The sequence below is a fragment of the Crocodylus siamensis genome, chromosome 15 (genome assembly GCF_052110815.1).
Source record: "Crocodylus siamensis isolate JL-2025a chromosome 15, ASM5211081v1, whole genome shotgun sequence".
In the NCBI taxonomy this organism is placed as follows: Eukaryota; Metazoa; Chordata; order Crocodylia; family Crocodylidae; genus Crocodylus; species Crocodylus siamensis.
In genome coordinates, this window is record NC_143409.1 from 18,876,614 (window position 1) to 18,896,725 (window position 20,112).

At 43.5% G+C, this 20,112-nt stretch overlaps 1 protein-coding gene across 2 annotated transcripts in view; it reads right to left on the minus strand.

Moving 5' to 3' along the window:
* Positions 1-20,112, minus strand: part of TRPM7 (transient receptor potential cation channel subfamily M member 7) — a 110,801-nt gene that overhangs the window by 52,164 nt on the left and 38,525 nt on the right. For both annotated transcript variants that reach the window (XM_090028146.1, XM_090028147.1), the window contains exons 2-9: positions 18,090-18,169; positions 16,072-16,110; positions 14,421-14,619; positions 11,384-11,597; positions 10,683-10,807; positions 9,124-9,295; positions 3,333-3,507; positions 2,361-2,484 (exon numbers count right to left, since the gene is read on the minus strand). In XM_090028146.1, the coding sequence (XP_089884272.1) occupies positions 2,361-2,484; positions 3,333-3,507; positions 9,124-9,295; positions 10,683-10,807; positions 11,384-11,597; positions 14,421-14,619; positions 16,072-16,110; positions 18,090-18,169 (1,128 nt within the window). The remainder of the gene's footprint in view (positions 1-2,360; positions 2,485-3,332; positions 3,508-9,123; positions 9,296-10,682; positions 10,808-11,383; positions 11,598-14,420; positions 14,620-16,071; positions 16,111-18,089; positions 18,170-20,112) is intronic.

A 20,112-nucleotide genomic window follows, 5' to 3' on the forward strand; every position in this document is an offset into this window, starting at 1 on the left:
AGGGCGGCTAGGAGCTGGAACCAACTTCCAAGGGACGTGGTGCTGACTCCTACCCTGGGGGTCTTTAAGAGGAGGCTGGATGCCTAGCTGGCTGGAGCCATCTGAGCCCAGTTTTTCTCCTGCCCAGGCCGGGGATCGGACTTGAAGATCTACAAGGTCCCTTCCGACCCTACTTCTATGATTCTCTGTTTTTCTCAGAGAAAACGCAGATTTCTCTTTTTAGCAGAGAAATCCGTGGATTCTCCACTTTTACAAAGAGCTCTTGGAAGGTGGCACAGCTCCAGCCTGCAGGAGCCAACTGCAAAAAGGGCGGGAAACCCCCAGCCCTGGCCGGAGGGGGAGGGCGGGGCCTCGGCCTCTGAGGCAGCCAAGGCCGGGCTCAGGCTCAGACTTGCCCTTTGCCCCCAGAGCATGGAGGTAAGTGGGGCTTGGGGCAGAGCTGGGGAAGATAGTTGGGGGCTGAGGGAGTGGGGGTGCTGCTGGCCACAGGCAGCACATTGCATCTGGGAGCAGGGCCAGGGGTGCCCGGCACGTGCGGGCCACACACATGCCGCCCAGCCACCTTCCCGGGGAGGGGAAGAAGGAGGCTGGTATGTGGCCGGAGCACCGCTCCATGGTCGACGCTGCAGCCAGGGCAAGAAATGGGGGCACAGGGGGATCCTGGGCTTGTATGCGGCACTGCCACTTACCTGGAGGCCCATTATGGCGGTGATGGTCACTGCCTCCAAAACCTCCCGCTGCTGCCGTGGAGCCATGCTCGGAGCTGCGTGGCTGGCGGCAGCGGCGTGGGGTGGCGGGGCTGTGAACAGCTGCGTGCTGCCCGGCCACCACCACCCCAAGCTGCCGCACAGCTCCAAGCACGGCTCGTGGTGATGGCAGGTTTTCTATGCAGCAGCCGTCACAGCTGGCATGGGGGCCCCACATGCAAGCAGCAGCAACTGCCCATGCCAGTGGTGACTGCCACTGCCTACACAACCTCCCACTGCCACCACGGAGCCATCCTCGGAGCTGTACAGCCAGCAGCAGCTGGTGGTGGTGGTGGGGATGACTGCGTGCTGCCCAGCCACCACCACACTGGCACTGCTGCCCAGCCACACAGCTCCACCCAGACCTCCGCAGCAGCAGTGAGGAAGTTTTGGAGACACTGGCAGTCTCCACCATCACAGGCCTCCAAGTGGTAGCAGCTGCTGTGTGCAAGCCCAAGCCCCTGTCCCCCCATCCCTTGCCCTGGCTGCAGCATCAGCCACAGAGCTGTGCTCCAGCCACATGCCAGCCTCCCTCTCCCCCAGGCAGGCAGCACGTGTGGGGCCTGCATATGGCAGGCACCACCACACTGCGCCCCTGTATCACTTGCCCGCAAAGGCCCCCCCAGAGGGGTACCCATGCCCTCACCCCCAGGCCCTGCTCCCAGCAGCGATGTGCCGCCTGGGGCTGGCAGCACCCCCTGCTCCCTCAGCCCCAAACCATCTTCCCCAGCCCTCCCCCACAGCCCCCAAGCCCCACTTACCTCTAAGATCCAGAGGCAAAGGGCATGGCTCTGTGGTGGCAGCACTTGCCCACAAAGCACCCCCGCCCTGCATGCAGCTGCCACCACCCCGCACCGCCACGGAACCATGCAGCTGGTTGTAGGGCATGCCACTGCATGCAAGCCCTCCATTTTACCCCCCGGCTGGGTGGCACATATGTGGCCCGCACATGGTGGTTGCTACTGCACTACTGCTGCCACGCCACTTGCCCATAAAGCCATTCAGGTGGCCATGGGATGGTAGCACAGGGTGCAGTGGTAGAGTTGCGGTGGCAGCCTCCATGTGTGAACCTCCCGTCAGGCCGGCCAGCACACGTGTGGTCCACCGAGCGGCACCCCTGCCCTCACCCCCTGGCCCTGCTCCTGGGATTGGGCACAGGGGCACATTCCCCCCTTCTTGATCTACCCGCCCAGCACCCTCCTTTTCCCCCCGCCCTGCCCCGCCCCTTCCCCTCACACACACTTACTTGCAGGGGTGGGTGTCAGTGTCTGCATGTCTGTGGGTGTGGCAGGCTCTTGTGAGGGGCATCAGGAGGGCTGTTGAGACTGTGGGGGGGAGTGTGGGACACCAGCAGCACTGGGAGGGGCTGTGGGGGGGCCTTTAATTTTTATCACGGATTTTGGTTTTTTAACCAGAGAATTTGCAATTTTTAACCAGAGATTTTTTAAATCAGAGAAAACCAGAATCCCTGGTTATAACTTATTTGGAGCCTTAGTCTGAGAGATTCCATCCATCAGGATAAGTTTTCTAATGAATGAAGTTTGATTTGGATCCAATTAAATCCTACAAGTTTGTGCCTACACGTAAAGACTTCCTAAGAGGAAATCTACTTACAAGTTCTTTTTTTTTCATGCATTCCAACAGCGTCTGAAAGAGATGAACTGCCTCACTCTGACCGAAGTTAAATGTCTTTTTGATAGTTGAAATAATTTCAGGTTCTGCTCCTTCAGGAATGTTCCTGAGATTATAAAAACATCCAAAAATCTATATGGTTATGTATGAATTGCAAGAGTACCAATACACTGAATTCAAGTAGCCTTGAGGATGCATATGTCCAAAGTTCTGGACACAGACAATCTTTATTAATAAAACAACTGTCCAAAGCTAAAGCAATTCCTCTTCCTCCAAACTAAAATTTTCCCCTGATGTTTCCTAAAAGCAGCTCAGCCTCTCCCTACTCACACTGGGACCATCTTGAAATATGAAAGCTACTGATGATCTGGGAGCACAACATACATCCATTTCCTGTCAGAAACACCATTTCAAATAGGCAGCAACATTTTGCACGGTCATAAGCCTGTAGGCTTAAGGTGTAGCTCAGTCTCAATAACATTTATAGATTCTATTTTTCCATCTCTTCAAATTAGCTCCCACTATACGTGAAGCTAGTTCATGGAAACATCTGACAGTTATTACACATTCAAATGATGCTTTGCAGGAAACTAGGCAACATGACAGGGCTACCTAGGTCTTGCATCTGGGAGATCTGGATCAGTTCTTACTGTAACCAAAAAAGATCAAGAGGATCTCATCCTATTCTCCTTCTGCAACCATAATTAAAACCCCACAGTTTACAATTTTGGCTCATGAGAAACCCACAATGAAAACAGTAGGGAGAATGGCAGCTCCAGGCCAAAGTTCATTGCTGTGTGGAAAACTGTTTAATATGAATAGCTGAAACAAGCTCTTAGCCCTTGCTTTTCACAAAGATGAGTCTCCTGCACACATCTGGGCTCTCAAAAGGACTCTAGCTAGCACTGTTAGTCAAATTTAAAAAAAAAAAACCCAACCAGAAAATGAACTTACCCTCCTTCTTCTGTTTGTTTATGAACATGCGCCAGAATGTCTGCAGCTCTACCCGTTCCCTCGCATACTACAACAGGCACAGGAGGATTTTCTTGAAGGTATTCCAAAACAGTGAGAACAACATTTGGACCACCTTCAAATACGAGTGCTACCACAGGGACACCCTGTCCAATTCCTATACAAAATGGAACAAGAAATATAAAAGAAGTCTTGAAGTCAGAATTATTCGTTCTTGTACATAACCCACAACATTAGATCAAATAATTTAAATGTTTAAATCAGGCTTTCCCAAATATACTTTATAGCAGTAACACCAAAAACCTATTATTACTTGCACATAATTACTATGCCAGAGGAACTGAGGTCTTTTTTATATTTGAATACAAATATGCAACTTAAACACATTATTTTAAGTAACCATATTAATACTCACAGTATGTTATATCAGTTGCTAAATCAATAAGAGGTGAACCTTAACCTTTCACTGCATCACAAAAGAACACTCTCATGATAAGTAATAAAGCAAAGTCTCTTCCTCAACTAAAATTTTTCCTGGCTTCTTCTTGTAGGCTGCCTCCCAACCACCCACACTGGGACTATCTTCAAAAAAATAAATGCTACCCCATGGATACCTGGTCCACTTCTATAACAAAGTTGCTGATGATCAGGAAGACATAAAAAATATATACTTTATAATTTTAAAAAATTAACTTGTTACAAGTAGTAATATTGGTACTGATTAAGTGCACAACAAATACCTTAGGGGAAAAAATGCCAAGCATAAGCACACACTCATTTTAAAGAGCTTTAAGCATATTCTAGTAGCAATGGTTCCAAATATTCTACTCTCGTTACGGGGCCACTGGCATATTTTGAAATCAGGGGAATTTTGCCAGAAATGGCCAGTTTGTAAGTCCAGTACATAATACTATATACCAGGGATGTCAAACATATGGCCCAGGACCTGGATTTGGTCTGTGGAGCCTCTTTACCCAGATCACCACCCACTGGCCAGCACTGCAACTTGGGCCTACTAGCCATGCTGGGCATTGCCATCAGCAGCAAGCTTGGTTTGCCTCCACCCCTGCATGGTTCCTGCCCCTGTGATGGCCACTGTGGAAGCACTCACACTCTGCTTGGATCTGGCCCACAAGTAGCCCCATGGTCTGGATCTGGCCTAGGGTCCCAGGTAAGTTTGACACCCCTGCTGTATACTATGTTCTCTCACATACAAAACAGGGTTTTTTTTCCAAAAGTCACCTGCAGTAAATTGGTGTGCCCATCATATGCAAGGAAACATGGTAAGGGTAAGGCCTAAAACTTCACTTTGGCTGGGCAAAAGTGAAAGTACGGTCTGCATGCAACTGACAGGGAGAAGAACAGTGGGCAGGCTCGGCTCCATAGCTGTTGTTATTTAGTTACTTAATATAAATAAAGATGGAGGGGCACAACAGCAGGGGGCACAATCTGCACTGCCACCCCAGCTGCTGCTGGATGGGCAGGGGGCACCTTGCCATGGCAGTGGCACCGGGCTTCCCTGCCGTGTTCTGCCCTACTGCACCAGGTCTCACCCGCTGGGCCCCAAAGACCCCAGGGGGGGAAGGCAGTAGGGTGGGGAGCCCCGAGCCCACAGCAGGCAGCCTGCCCCCACCTCTCCCTCCCTCCCCCAAGGAGGGAGTGCAATGGAGAGGAGCCAGCCCCACAGACGAGCCACTCATGGCCCTGTCCTGCTCATGCACATGGTTCCACCCTGCCTGACTGCCCTCCTCCTGCTCCCCGCAGCCCCTTGCAGGCTGGAACTCCGCTAGCCAGCAAAGTGAAAACCCCATTTTTCTTCTTAAAAAAGAAAACATAGCAAACGGAAAACCCAGATCCCTGATAAATACAAAGCAAAATGATTGTGGGGGCAGGGCAGGGCAGGTGAAGGGAAAAAGTGATTAGCTCCTGCAACAAATCAATTGGGGATATTCACTAATTTAAAAAAATAAAATAAAATCAGGAATTAATGATAGATTTTTTTTTTGTATTGTAGTACAGGTTTCTCTTGCTTTATGCTGTACATGTGTTCCTGGAAAATGGCGCATAACTCAAATTTGCATGAAGGAAACCCACTTTACAATGCAACAAATATGGGAACTCTCCAAGACCTCGACTGTATTTACCCCCAGACCCATTTCTACCACTGTTACAAGACAATTCTGGTCCTCACCAACAGCAGACAGTCCACACAAGCACAGGGCACTATCATAATGGGGATAGTAACTACAGAAACGCGTGTTGCAGACAACGAGCGAGGAGCACAGATCCACACAAGAGACTGTATTTTGGTGCATGTCACTCCCACAATGCATCTCACAAAGCAACTAACTGTGAGCTTCCACCACACTGATCGCATAACAGTGAATTTACCTCACGTATAACAAATTTTTGGTATAAAAAGAGAGTCATTGCATGAGAGACAATTCACACATACAGAACCCGCATAAAGCGAGGGAAACCTGTAATCTAAAGCAGCAAGCTATGATTTAAAAATAGCTTATATCAGAGATCCCCAAAGACAATTAATCTGCTTTTTAAAGTTGGTAGGATACCTCCAAAGTATTTAAGAAAAAACTTCATAGAAGTTTGCAGTCAGGGGCTCCCCTAAAAATAAAATGTAGATTGCCCAAGCTGGAAAACCCACACAAAGCCAGAGTTCAAGAGATTAATATTAAGTATGGCCACATGATACACTAGCTACATATACCTCTCCTAATTTAAAGAAAAGTCAGACAGTGAACTGGAAGCACAGTAATGAATTTTAGCACTGCATTTTTAAACAAAATCATATGAACTTAGTTTTACATTTGTACTAGATTCAGCATGTTCCGTTTGTTGGGAAAAGGTTAAAATGCTGATTAGCAGACATGTTAAGTACAGTTAATTCACAGAAAATCTCTAGAACAGCTTACACCTACAGACAGCATACTCTTACTGCTGCGTGAGAAACCATACTAATAATAGAATACAAGAGTTGTAACATATTATTTAGACAAAGATTATGAGAGCCTTTTATAAATTAGGTAAGCCAGTTATTCCTAAACGTTGCAGGTTTATGACCCCACCGTAGTCAAGTCGCACATTCTCGTACCCCCTACTTCAGCTACCATCACTGCCAATCCTCCCTCACTGGAGGGTAATCAATAGGAATCAGTGGCAGTGGAAGTGGATTGCTAACTGCTGCCATTATCTGCCGGTGTCCCTGTCCCTCCTCCCCTGGCCCCCAGTAAGTATCCTTTTGCATGCCCCATAATTTGGGAAATACTGAAGTAAGCCTTCCCTTGGAGAACTCTAACTGCTACAGAAAAAAAAATCTTTTCTTTCTTTCTAATGTTGTGCAATAAACTGTTTCCAGAGAAAAAGCAAACAAAATACATAATTTCACAGCCACTTGTCACACTTCATGCAACTGGGAAGATTATAAACAGGGATCCAGGTTTTCTGTTTATGGCCAAAAAACACAGATTTAGTCCTTTAAAAGCTGGCAAGTTCCAACATGCAAGGGGCTGCTTGGGGCTGAGAGGGGGGAGGAGGGAGCGGGGCGCAGGGGGTGCCACGTGCATGTGTGCACACACATGCACATGGTCAGCAATATACCCAAAAAGCAGTAGAAAGCAGCTCCTCAACTGCCTACAGGTAGGTAGACAGTGAAGGGAAGTATAGGCAACACAGGGGGCATGGGTGCGCAGACTGAAGTAGCGGTGGCCATGGTGAGAGAGGGAGTGGGGCAGGGTTGGCAGCTGGAGCCGGGGGCACAGCCCAGTTGGAGCGGTGCTCAGGGCTGGGATAGGAATGCGCAGCTGCAAGGTCCAGCTAGGAAAATGAACAGAGCAACAGGCAGCTCATCTGAGGGGCTGGATGGGAGGGCCAGCTCCCCACCACTATGTGCAGTCTCAGGGAGCCCCACACCATCTGTCCTGCTCCCCCTTCCTCCATTGGGGTTTATCTGCTGGGCCACACAAGCCCCCAGGCGGAGGGCAGCAGGGCAGGGAGCCCTGAGCCCCGCGGCATGAAGCCCGCATCCTCCCTTGGCCTTCACAGGCTCTGCTCGGTTCCACTTGAGGCAAGTTGCCCACTGGTGGTGGCAGCTGGGCTCTGTGCTCCACTTCAGCTGCAGCAGCCACTGCCTCCCACACAGAGCAACTGGGGCTCGAATGCTGCTGGGCAGCTGTGGCTGGTGCCCACAGAGCAGGCAGCATGCAGCCACTGGGTCCCATAACCCTGGCAGCCAGGGACTCCCTGCAGCAGGTCAGAGCGGGGAGGCATGGGGGCCTGAAGGGTTGAGAGTGAGGGGCCCTGGCAGGGATGGGAGATCTAGCGGGGGCTGTGGCTTGGGAGTGAGAGACAACAGTATATCAGAGCTGCTCAGCACCACAAAGCAGCTGGGAGGGACAACTGCAGCTGACCCAGCGTCCTGGTGAGCAAAAGGAGGCAGAGAAGGTTTGATGTTCAATGACAAAAAAGCGCAAAATCAAATGCCAAAATATATAAGTATTTAGAATTTATTTCATTATAATGACTGAGGCACTTGTAGGCTTTCAGATTGCTTTAAAGTCGTAAACGCATCGATAAAACACTGTGTTGAACTAATACACACACGCGCGCGCACACATACACGCACATCTATAGATACCTATATCTAGATACACATACAGATATCTGTTTTTGTATACAGATCTATATCTACATTAGGGGTGTGCGAAGCAGGCTGTATTTGATTCAGATTTGGCCCAAATGAGGGGAGAGTGATTTGATTAATTGATTAGGATCACTGTCCTGATTCGATTCAGCGGAATCCAAATCTGAAGATTCCATACTGATTTGGAGAATCAGCGATTCGGCCATAGACACAGCTTTAAATGTTTTTTCTACATACCTTGAGGTACCAGGCACAGCTCATGAATGCTGAGATGGTGGGGCAGATGGAGCATCCCACAGCGGAAGCTCTTCCAGTCCACTTCTGAGTCTACCACAAAACGCATGGGGGGTCCCCCCCACAGCCCCCCACACCCAGGAAGCACCAGTCACCAAGCCAGGGGGCAGGGGGACCCCCCACACACTCCCCAGTGGACCCAAAGTGGACTGGAGGTGCTTCTGATCCACTTCTGGGTCCACTGCTGAGTGAGCTGGGGACCCCGCCCCTGCGCTCCCATGGGATGCTCCATCCGCTCCACCATCTCAGCATTCATGAGCCGCCTGGTACCTTAAGTTATGTGAAAAAACATTTAAAGCTGCATCTGTCTGAATCATGGAATCTCTCCGAATCGATTTGGAAGGTTCTGATTAGATTCAGAGACATTAAAGTGTCTCCTGGTTAGATCTGGATTCGAAGATTCGACCACCAGATCTAGCAGAATCTCCGCTGAATCAATTAAGCGACCAAAACTTCGCACAGCCCTAATCTATATATTGATCTCTCTCTATATATCTATATCAATCTATCTCTTTATGTATATAGACAGATAGACCAATAGTATTATTTCATTTTAATCGCGGAAAAAGATAGATTTTGGGGTTTTAAATCAGAGAATTTTGGGTTTTTTTAATCAGAGAATTTGGAATTTAGCAGAGAAAACCAGGATCCCTGATTATGAAGAATAAAGTAGTAAAAACAAACTGTAGATCTAAGCAAACAAGGAAGATCTTTACTTTCTACCCCCCAAATAACTATATTAGCATAAATAGGCATTTGAAATCTACACAGTTTATTTATGTAAGTGTCCTGGAAATTACTGACATATGAACCACTCACTTGCGTGGATCCGTTGTAAATTGATAGTTTTTTCCAGTTCTCTTCGCAGCTTAACTTCTGCTCCATATTTTCCAACTGTTCCATCATCCACCAGTATGAAATGGGAATGGAGATTATTTAGGACGTTTAGTTTACTTAAAGGGTTTAACAGGGTTTGATATGGAGCAACCACCTGAACACAACACACAACAGGCATGATTTGCAGAGTCAAATCGATCACCAATTTACCGATTTGGTCCAGACACAATCAATAGAGACACCACCAAGACCTTAAAACTCCTTTAGAAGAGCAGTATGAGCTGCTTTCTTGGTTTTGTTTTTGCAACTCTACCATACAGGAATTATGCACGTAAGTCTAACAGACAAAGAAGGTGTCTTGTAAATTAAAATCCTGTTCTGTTATTCATAGCCAGACAGGGAGAAAATAGTAAAAGGTAAACTCATGAGTCAATGAAGACTCCTATTAAGCTGGGTGTGCTATTATAGCTGCATTATAATTGGAAGACCCTTTTGGAAAGCTGAGACTTCAGTTGCAAGATGACAATTAAAAAAATGTAAATTAGACCACATAATTTTCTACTTTAAATTATACAGCACTGTACTAATGACACCTATGGAAGAAGAAAAACTTCTACTTCAAGTGCCAGATTTTCTATTTTGCTAAAATTCTGCTCAGGCACAACAGTATTGACTATGGAGACCTTAACACAGAACAATCAAGCTTCCTGGTCCCACTACAAGAAAGCAGCTCTAGTTCATGCCACAAAATGATTAGGTACAGTGGAGTGCTTCTCTATTAAGTTCACTCCTTATCTGAACCTCCTACTCCAACGATGGGGTAAATGGCTGTCAAAGGGAACAAAAGAGTACCTCTTACTGGGAAGATTTCTCTACCAGCCACCTCTTGCTTTTAAATCCACTTCGCTCTTCAATTCTGAAAAGTGGTGATTCTTCAGTATGTCTGAAAGTCTCCCCAGCAAAGGGAGTCAGGATATAAGTTTAACTTACAGTGGGATTTGTGTTTCTAAATCCTTTGGGCACTTTTCACATCGTCTGCGCTACTCTATTATCATGTTCTGTTATTTACTGAGAAAGCTTCCACTATCTGCAAGTTTCTCATATTTGTTTTCAGATCAAGATTGCTTGTTCTGGGAAACCTGAGGCAGCAATCTGTGGCTTTTCTGGACACACATACACACTTCCCTGAATTGTCATCCTAGAAATGTTTATTTCTTGGTCTTTGCTAGTGTAGTAATACAGACAATTTACATTCACAATCTTTTGTAAAATATTTCACCTGTACTTAAATTGAGGAATAAAATGTAGAAGTTAAAGTAATCTACTTAGCATTGCATCTTTGGTAGGTTTATCTCTTTCCTTTACTGAATTAGTGTTTGTAACTTTGCAGCAATATTCCTTTGCAGCTCCCAGCTTACTACTCACAGCAGAAATAGCGCAAGTCCAATTTCACAAAGCCAGTAAGGCAGCTTGTTTTAAAACTGATCTCAACAGATCCATCAGATAAAATAATTAATTCAATTGGGCAAACTTGTTCTTACATCTCTTCCAACAAGGTCATTTCTGTTTTCAATCACTCCCCATGGGGCTATGCCAATAGTACAAATCTTTCGACATGATCTGGAAGCATGTTCTTTGAGGGCATCACCAACATGTTTTGCAACACCTGGTCATTCAAAACAAACAATGTCTAATCAGCATTAATTATCAATTATTTATCAATTATAATGAATTTGCTAGTTATTCTGAACTATTAATAGCTAAGAAATCCTTTAATAGATGTTGTAAATGCATGGTGTTCAAAACATAGTAAAGACAAAGAATGTGATTTAATAATATCACAGAATAAATGCTAGATTTATAAGACAGAATCACTTCCTAATATTTTTACTGATCATAACACTGAACAGAAGAAGAGAAAATAAGGAAGTGACGCTTTTCATCCAACACTTTCAAAAGCAGGTATATAATATTTCATGTCTTTAAAGAGCTGTGAGGCTCATATTATATAATAATTCCAAATTTGTGAAGTATACCATCGCAAGTTCAAGTGCTCGAGGTATTTGCTTTCTAACAGACTAGAAGTTGACAGACTTTACCAAGCATTTTAGGTATTTAAATATTTTATTCCTTAAATTAGGCAGACATGAAATATGCTGAGTTTCATGAGTTAAACTTGTTATAAGAGTGCATACATTAATTTGTACTTATTTGAAGTAAACAGGTTTTTACATTTCTTTACCTGTGTTCACTCCTCCAGTCAAAATCCAGGCTCCTGTTGTTACTGCAGCTTTAATAAGACCTTTACCAAGCAATTGTTTGATGCGTGGGTGAAGTTCAAATTTCTGCATTCCGCCATGTACAGAAATAACAAGCTTGGGCAGCTCCATCTGCCATTCTCTAAGCATAAGCTGCAGAATGGCTTCAGGTTTAGTGTCATATGACAATCGCACATACTAAGAAACATGGAAAAGTTTGAGTTAGAAGGCTTCCATCATAAACCATAAATAGGTTTCCCATAATAAACCATAACTGGTAAAGAAGAAATACGAAAACAGAAATAGATGCTTATCTGGCCTATAGCAAAGTATAATCCATGTGTATTCAACCTCCAGCCCATGGGCCAGATCCAACTCCTGAGTCTCCCCATGGGTCCAAAAATTTGGCAATGGGGGAGCAGCAGATATACTAATTGCAGCTCCCCTGCTGGCAAAATTACCTGACTACATGAGCTGGATGACATGGACCTGTGAACTGGAGTGTGCCAGCATACAGCTGAATCCATCACAAAGGATTGAGCTAGTGCACATGGCCATGCTACCATGCCAGATCACACCACTGGACTGACCCTGTGCACCAGATCTGGCTGTGCATGGACTAGCACCCTGCACCACTCATACAGCCCACAGGACCACAAAATTAAAACAACAGTGGTATAATTCACTTTATAAAGCATGGCAGATGCAGCTGATGGTCACGTATAAGTTTTTGCAGGTTCTTCAAAGGCTCACAGAATATACCGAATGAGGATGACCAGCTCCACGGACTGCAAATAGGTGATGTAATTTCTTCCCAATGCCACTATATTCCACAAAATTGCCATGCATTTGAAAAACTAGATTACTGGCAAAATACAACTAATTACATCTATACATAATATATAAAAAGATAACTGTAGAACAAACAGGATCACCTCTGTTTTCCCTTCCCATTCATATTCCTTAAAAGGCAAAGAAACTTACCAGTATGCTATTTCTCAGTAGAATACCAAAGCGAGCAAGTTAAGTAAAAATACTGTTTGAAGAACATGAAGACCAAGACCAACTGAGAAGACAGTACATCAGACAAACTACTAATACATCCCTAATATAAACTACATTGTCACGAAGAGGCAGCAACAGAAACCAAGTTTTACCTGGTCAAATTCCCACTGGGTGAGTGTCGATACCATAGACCACCTCATCTACAAGCCAGTATTTTTTTTTTTTTAACTTGCCAGCTCCATCACTTTTATAGTTTGAAAATTTATTAAGAGATTACACAATGGATGTGGGGCAGGAAGCCACCTTTGTTTCTCCCCAAAAATCTCTGCCCTGTGACAACTTAGTTAGGATGGGCCCAGCAGAGGAGACACACCTTTACCCTATCTCTTTAGGTAACCTGAACTGGATACATTCCTGAAGGAGGGGGAAAACCTGCTCCCTCTGCCTATGTGACTGGTATCAGCTACCTGGTGGGTTAGAGTCTGTCCTGCAACTAGTGATGTATTTCAAATTGGTTGGCCAACAGCCAACAGGTGCTGGCCTCCATTGGATTGGGTGAATGAGGTCACAGGGGCTATATAAGTTAAGACTGCCCACAAGGAGGGGGCAGCAGCCAGGTGGGGGACTCAGAGAGGAGCCTTACCATCTGAAACTGGCTCTCTCCCCCATAGCTCATGAGCTAGAAACGGCCTGCCTCCAGAGGGAATCTCCAACAGCCTCTGGATGATGCTTGTGAGTAAGCTACTTGAGATCTGATTGGATATATAGCTGGCAGTAACTCAGATGCATGACCAAAAGGCTACCTCAGCCAAACTGTTTTGCTCTATGGGATTTCTATGATATTGCTACATCTTGTACCCTATTTTCACCCTACCCCCTGTAATCAATAAAGTTCTCCTTTGTGACCAGTGTAGGAGACTTACTGAGGGGCAGGTCTAAATTATGCCTAAGAGGCCCCTTAGGTATGTGGACTAAGAGGGACTTTCCTTTTTGGCCCCGACTTGGGGAAGTGCCCCAAGTGCCTGTACTGGGTTGAGTACCCATTGGACTATTATAGGCAGGTGTTTTCCTGAGGACAAAGGACCAAGACAGTCCCTTCCTGGGGTGGTGGCAGCTTACGTTACCCCCAGGCTAGCAAGTGTGCTCCAGGAAGGGGGTCAGACAGACGTGAGGCACCCCTAGGGAGGCACTCGGAGCCTGGAAGGTGGTCAGGCGCAGTGAGGTGGGTGGCTCAATGCAAGAGTGCCCCCTACTGGCCCGCCACAGGATGTATTAACAATAACAGCAGTAATATGAACAAGCAACATACCTAAATAGATAAAATTTTCATACAGTTTTAACCAATGGGAAAATGGCATGAAGCAATTCATTTTTGCAAATGAAATTTCATTTTAACTATGAAATTTTTGCCCTAAGCTTGCCACCCTCTACTGCTTACAAGTCCTATCAACAAAGCTAGCCAGCCCGAATAGTCACATGGAAGCTCTACAGTTAAGTGTGTGTGCATGTATGCATGTGCACATGCACACATACTGACTAGAAATAATTTGAGATAACTGAGGAGAGACAGCTATGTCACAACATACATAAAGGGATTTTCATTTTCCTACTACGAAATTTTTAAGACATTAAAAACAAAAATTAAAAACAAAAAACCAAAACAAAACAGTGCTTTACTTCAAAACTTTGCATGCTCCTGTGATGAGCCCAGAGCATGCCCAGAAGAGGCATTGGGTTAGCTGGACACAGCTCACCCAATGTCTGTACAGATCGGGTGCTTTACTGGGGGCTTTTTAGCACTTCATATAACAGCTGATTGAATCAACTTCAGAAAAAAAGCCCCACTGAAGCACCCAATCTATACTTTGACCCAGCTCTGCAGTCTCTGTAACACGCTGCTTCCAGTAAAATGTGGGGGGGGGTTGTTTTGTTTTGTTTTGTTTTGTAATATCTGCAAGCAGCCTAAATGTCAAGATTTAAGGTCAACATCTCTCAACTGCATACATATATACATACCTTAGCTCTGTAGGAATGAGAGCCACCTTGAAAGTTTATGACACCATAAGCATCAGTTGAAGTTTGCTCTGTGTGTTTTTCCACTGACCATTCTTCTATTTCCTGACTCAAATTTTCACCCAGTTTCACATCAGAGTATTTCATGGCAAGACTTGCAGTAAAGCAAGCATGTTGCCTGACCAATCGACCACAGCAGCACCTACACAGGATTGATGGATGTTATTTGTAATAAAATATAACCTGAATTAATAGAATAATTAGAAGAAATTAAAGATTTCTGTAAATCCTGTAAATTTCTGTACACCTGTAAAGGAAGTTTCTAAAATTCAGTTACACCGATCTAGAAGAAAACGTTTGGATAAGTCTCTTGCATCAGGACTGACAAAACAGAAACAAATCAACCCTCATAACAGATATGACATGTGGCACAAAATCTCACTTCATACCTCTAATTTTTTTTCAGACAAAAGAAATTCTGATAACAGAGCAAAAGTTGACTACAGATTCATAAGAATCACATAAAATGCTGATGTGTCTCACTCAGAACCTTAAAAACCACACAGAACAAGCAGTAAACTAGGGGCCAAATCATACTATGAGTAGTGGGGGTGTGGAAAGCGGGCTGTATTCGATTCGGATTCAGCCTTGTTTGGGGGACAGTGATTAGATTAGTTGATTCCGATCACTGTCCTGATTCAATTCGGCCAAATCCAAATCTGAAGATTCAATGCTGAATTGGAGAATCAGCGATTTGACCATAGACACAGCTTTAAATGTTTTTTCTACATACCTCAAGGTACCAGGCGCAGCTCGTGAACACTGAGATGGTAGGGCACATGGCGTGTCCCACAGGAGTGTAGGGGGGCCCCCACGTGCTCAGTGGTGGACCCCCACCCGCCTCACTGTTCCTGGCTCAGCGATCAGTCACTGGGGGACCCCAGGTGTCCACCCCCAAGGCCCAGGAGGCACCAGTTGGCCAGCCGGGGGACAGGGGTCCCCCGCGCACTCCATGGTGGACCCAGAAGTTAACCAGAAGTACTTCTGGGTCTGCCACCGAGTGCACGGGGGACCCCCCCACCCACGCTCCCATGAGATGCTCCATCCACCGCACTACTGCAGTGTTCACAAGCTGCCCGGTACGTTGAGATATGTAGAAAAAACATTTAAAGCTGTGTCTGAATCACTGAATCTCTCCGAATTGATTCAGAGGGTTCCAATCCAATCTGGAGAGATTAAAGGGTCTCCCGATTCTATTTGGATTTGGCCGCTGAATCAGGCCAAATCTCCACCAGATCGAATCAGTGACTGAAACTTCACGCAGCCCTGAGTAGCCAGAACATAAGCATCAGCCAAGATTTAACTATTACTTCGGATGTTAGTCTAAATTACCTTTTCCCTATACAATTTTTTGGACAATCACCTGCATACTACATACAGCTTCTCTTTCCACAGAGGTTGTATTCTGTACAGACTTACATGTGTACTCATATTGTAATATTAATAGAAGGCAGAGTAGGGGAGCACCTTAAAGACTACCTTGTTCAGAAATGCTTAATATTGATAAAAATATTTTAAAACATTGTAGTCCATCTGACTAATAATGGGCAAAACCATGAACATTTTTATTAAAAACAAGTAAAGAACTACTTACCTGACAAGCTGCTGACAAATCTGACATCCTGGAACACATCTAAGAAAAAAAAACAAACTTGTATTTTAAAATTTTTAAACATTTATAGTGCCTACAGAAGATTACATTAAAATATATTATCAATACAGAAAATGTGTGACTAACTTTCCACCAAACACATTTATTTTCAACTTTTCTTACTGTGCAGTTTCTTAAGATTAACATATTTATGGTACAGAAAAGATAAAGATTATACTTTTGTACCTTGTGGCTTAACATATAGGCAACTTTCAATAAAATAAAACTTAAATTAAAAATAAATTGTGTGTATGCCCACTAAAAAGTACAATGTATAATACTGAAAAGAATGTGATAGTACAGTGAAGTATACAAGCAAGCTATACATTTTTGTTTTGCCATCTTTGGAGGCTACATTCAAATATAAATTTTTTTCTGAATATTTTATATTCAATGTAAGTAGCTGTCATGGTAGTTGTTGTTTTTTTTTTAATGACATATACAACGGGCTAAACAAAATAACTTCAACAAAACAGCCAAAACATGGTTTCCTTACATTTTACTCTCTAATGCATATTTCAGCAACTATAGTAAAATATTTTTTAAAAGTCCAAAGGAGAATTAAATCAATTGGCCAAATGTGGAAATTCACTTATACAATAAACTTTGAAACAAGTGCTGAACGATCATTTTGTTCCTTTTGAAATGCTCTGGAAATTTTAACAGCTTCCTAATTACACTGCTTACATTTGCAAACTTTCCATGTGCCTCAATCCTATCATGGTAATAAATTCTAAAAGCTTCCCAGGGTCCTATGGTTCCAAGGAATGTGATGAATAATTTGCAATGCATTTCACAGACTAACGTATTTACTCAGTCAGTTTCCTTTATTCAACTTGAATATTCCAGGAAATAAAATTCATGCTGCTGTCGATCCTGTACAGTATATTATTATGGACTGTCACTAGTATTAGAAATAACAGATATTTTACATTTACTTTTTGGAAGAAATTGCCATATAACATGACATAACAAAAGATTTAATTTATTCACAGTTCAGAATTTAATGGCCATGTAAGTCAGCAAGATGCTAGGAACAAAGTTCACAATGCGTTAAGCTCTTTTAAGAACCCAGCTAAATTACACCTGTCTTTATGGCATTCCACACCTGCAAATCTCACAAAAGATGTTCCAGATGTGACACAACCTTTTCAGCTGAAAGTTTTTTAGTTTCACATATCTTGTTTAGATATTATTAGAGATCAAGTTAAAAAAAGCATCGATTTTATTGTTTTACATGCCCTAAATCATACCTTTTCACATTCAAATGTTTTCTTGAATATGATTGGGCTTAAAAATATTTTCATCATAATTAATTCCCATAACACCTCTAGACACTTCATTACCATTTCTGACTTTTCCTTTTATCTTTTCACTTTTGATATTTGTCTCCTAGAGGGTTTGAATGAGGGAAGGATGATATACTTCATGCTACTTTCTGATATCTGAATTGTCTGTTCTGGAAGCAAGCTTTTCTCAGCCTTGGATTCTGTTCTCTTCCTTGTTATGTGTTCTTTTTTCCCCCACATAGCTTTCCTTATCACTTGCAGCAACACTGCCAGGTTATTTCTCCCCATCTCCAAGACACCACATCTTCAGCATGAAAATGCATTCCCCGCTGGCTCTCGCACACTATTCTTCTATCAGTCCCTTAAAGTACACTTTTGTAGTGCTTTCTGATTCTTTAGAGGAGTGCAACAAGAAATAACATAAACCATTTCTGCCTGCTACCGGGACCAAAGATAAGAAGGTAACATGATCAAATTAGGAAATGTCCGAGGACTTCCACTGAAGTCTGAAAGGTCTCACAAACCTTAAGCATCAAAACTGAGAAAATCAGGGTTTCCCTTTTATAGATTAAAAGACAATGACATTCACGTTTCAAGAACAGTTAGTTCAATAACCTTCTGTATCAGTAGTTAAATCATATGTGATGAAGTCTTTTATAAATTCTAGTTTACCTGTGGGGGTCCTTTGAAGTTGGTATAATATACACACATTCCCTCTTGGTGAAAGTATTTTCTATCCAGGATTTCTGGGACTGTAAAACAAAGTTATACAAAACACCATCAATTCTATCTTTTAGAGTTACAACAACACAAATGCCAAAAGCAGGTATTAAACTAGGGGTAGACAATTATTTTGGCTTGAGGGCCACTTAATGAGTTTTGGTGACTTGCTCATCTCTCTCTGCCTCTGTCTCTCCCCCTCCCTCCAGAACCTGGCTGGAGCTGTAGTTCACCAGGAACCCTGATGCTCAGCTGTGGACCCAAATGGGGACTTCTGCCATGACAGTTGGGTGGTGGTGTCAGCCTTGGGTGCTGCCAGCAGGTTCCAAGTCTGAGTTTCAGAACCTGCCTGCTACGCCCACAGCTGATACCTCCATTTGTCTGCCACAGTGGAAGTCCCCAACTGGGTCCAGCAGCTGATGCTGCTGCATCAAGAGCAGAAGCAGTACCACCCACCTGACCAGTGCAGCGAAAACAGCCCTGACCGTCTGCCCAGCAATACACAGCAGCTGGAACCTGCTGGCCAGATCCAATAAGTTGGCAGCTGCCTGTCTGCCGGCCAGATCAAATCTGTTTGTGGGCCGAATCCAGCCCACAGACCACATTTTGCCTGCCCCTGCATTAAACCAAAGGTATCACATTTAAACAGTCATGGATCAAAGTGCATTTTTTCAGACACTAATAAAGAACAATGAAGGCTAAGATTTTCAAAAATCAAGTACTGCCAATCTCAGTGCTTTGATTTTCACTAAATACTTTCTCTCTGAAAATAAGATCCCTTCTGTGTCTGCTTGGGTACCTAGGTAACCAGAATCACAAATCGCTTATGAAAATCTAGATATTTTTATTAAATACATTCTAAAAATTAGAGTTCAGCATGGAACAGATACTTATTAAGGAGAAACATGATGCAGAGAGAGAAATACCAGTAACGAAAACTGACCAAGTCACTTGTCTGCTGCTGTCAGTATTGAAAGTCACTAAAAGTTGAAAGATTCTGGACTGCAATGTAATTTAGGGTTAAATGAAATCACGCTTTCATTTTTCAATAGAAGTAAGTGAGATTACATCAAAGTATGGAATGTTTTTAAGGGTATTCAAAATAGCAAAAATAGTAGGTACTTAATGCTTACATAGTAAACATTTCACCTGACCAAAAAAAAAACAAAACACATGCACAACTCCACACCCGACACATAAATAAAGATATATGGACATGTGAGCAAATAGCTAAATGACATATTCTGAATTCACTCACTAGGAAAATAAGTGACCAGAGGTTTAACAAAACAGTTTTGGGTATTTTCAGTCTCCATGTTTCATCAATATGATAATAAAATGATTCTGAAACAATTGTAAACTTTAGTCTGTTCCATTATAAACCTGCCACTCATTTCTAGTTACAATAAAGTAGCTTTATTGTTGTTCTTTGTCAAGAGACACCTCCTACACTTTTTCACTTGATAAACAGTGTAATTAGCATCATCAACAGAGATTGAGATGAGCTCAAAAGGTGTCTATAAACTTAAAATTAAACTGTTTACTTCCTTAAATGCTCACTGATTTTGATATTGTCATGATTCTATTTAAGTTGCTTTAAACAATGATGTAACACACTTTACAGATAAAAACATTGCTTTGCCAGGCAAAGTGCATCATGCCCACTGAATGCTGTTTCAGCTACTTGTTGGGAATGAGATTCAACTTAACAGCACCTCAACCAAGTACTTCAGAAACAAAGCTACAATCTGTTTCTCTTATATGTATTGCTAGTAAAAGTAGAGAAATGCAGAAGCCTCAATTAAGTCAGACCATCCTTCAGTTATCAAAATTCTAATACCGAAGAAAGTACATATAGCAAATAAATAGAACAGTTAATTAACTCCTCCTCCTCGATCACCAAGCTACCCCCTTTTTTAAAACTTGCACCAAAGATGAATCTTTCCACATTATTCTTCACAAAAGCACCCTATAG